Source organism: Dipodomys ordii, unplaced genomic scaffold (assembly GCF_000151885.1).
Source record: "Dipodomys ordii isolate 6190 unplaced genomic scaffold, Dord_2.0 Scaffold118, whole genome shotgun sequence".
Classification (NCBI taxonomy): domain Eukaryota; kingdom Metazoa; phylum Chordata; class Mammalia; order Rodentia; family Heteromyidae; genus Dipodomys; species Dipodomys ordii.
In genome coordinates this window covers 888,233-889,100 of record NW_012267334.1, presented here as the reverse complement: position 1 = coordinate 889,100, position 868 = coordinate 888,233, and the positions used below count along the sequence as shown (strand labels likewise).

Sequence of the window (868 nt, the reverse complement as noted above, 5' to 3'; positions counted from 1 at the left end):
GGGCCGGGCACACCGGCCATGGCCCCCACCCAGCCCCGGCACAGGCCAGGCACACTGGCCATGGCCCCCCCACAGCCCCGGGCCGGGCACACCGGCCACGGCCCCCACCCAGCCCCGGGCCGGGCACACCAGCCTGGCCCTCACCGCAATGCACTTCTCGAAGGCAGTGATCTTATCGTGTGCCACCTCCTCACGGATTGCCACATACATGTAGGGCACGTAGCTCAGGAAGTAGATGATGCCGCCACAGGCTGAGGCCAGCTTGGCCTTAGAATACAGCACAGACACCAGGAAGCTGGGAAGGCAGCCACACAGCCATCAGCCACGCAACCCTCAGCAGGTGGCCAGAAGCCCCGAGCTCACCCCTGCAGCCCAGGATGTCTGGGCAAACTCCCCCCTCTCTCCCAGCACTCACCAGAACATGATGGTGGCCACGGCGTAGACAGCCAGGAAGAGCCAGATGATGGCCACATGGCTGTGCATGAGCACCTGGCCGTACTTGAGGATGGCAGTGAGCGCCGTCACGGAGATGGACAGCTGCACGAAGCCCGTGATGAACCAGGCCACCCAGTGCACCGCGTTGTTGAGACCCATTGTCTTCATCACCTGAGATGGGGCGCAGACGGGCACCGTGGAGCAGGAGTGCCGAGGACAGCCCTGCCCCCCCTGCTCACCCTGCTCACGGCTGAGGGGTGCTGCAGGCACCCAGGCCCCACCTCCTTGAGCCGGTGCTCCTTCTCTGCCACAATGTGCTGGATGGTCATGGCCACTGAGTAGACCCAGGAGATCACCATGCACAGCGGCATCATGTGCTCAATGACAAACAGGAAGCTAGGGGAGGGAGGTGTGAGGGGCCAGGCGTGAGGGG

At 64.6% G+C, this 868-nt stretch overlaps 1 protein-coding gene across 1 annotated transcript in view; it reads right to left on the bottom strand.

The window, feature by feature from the left end:
• The window catches only part of Abca2 (ATP-binding cassette, sub-family A (ABC1), member 2), a 22,994-nt gene that overhangs the window by 11,090 nt on the left and 11,036 nt on the right, over positions 1 to 868 (bottom strand). Inside the window, exons 21-23 of the mRNA XM_013029344.1 lie at positions 717 to 831; positions 416 to 606; positions 145 to 295 (exon numbers count right to left, since the gene is read on the bottom strand). Of these exons, the coding sequence (XP_012884798.1) occupies positions 145 to 295; positions 416 to 606; positions 717 to 831 (457 nt within the window). The remainder of the gene's footprint in view (positions 1 to 144; positions 296 to 415; positions 607 to 716; positions 832 to 868) is intronic.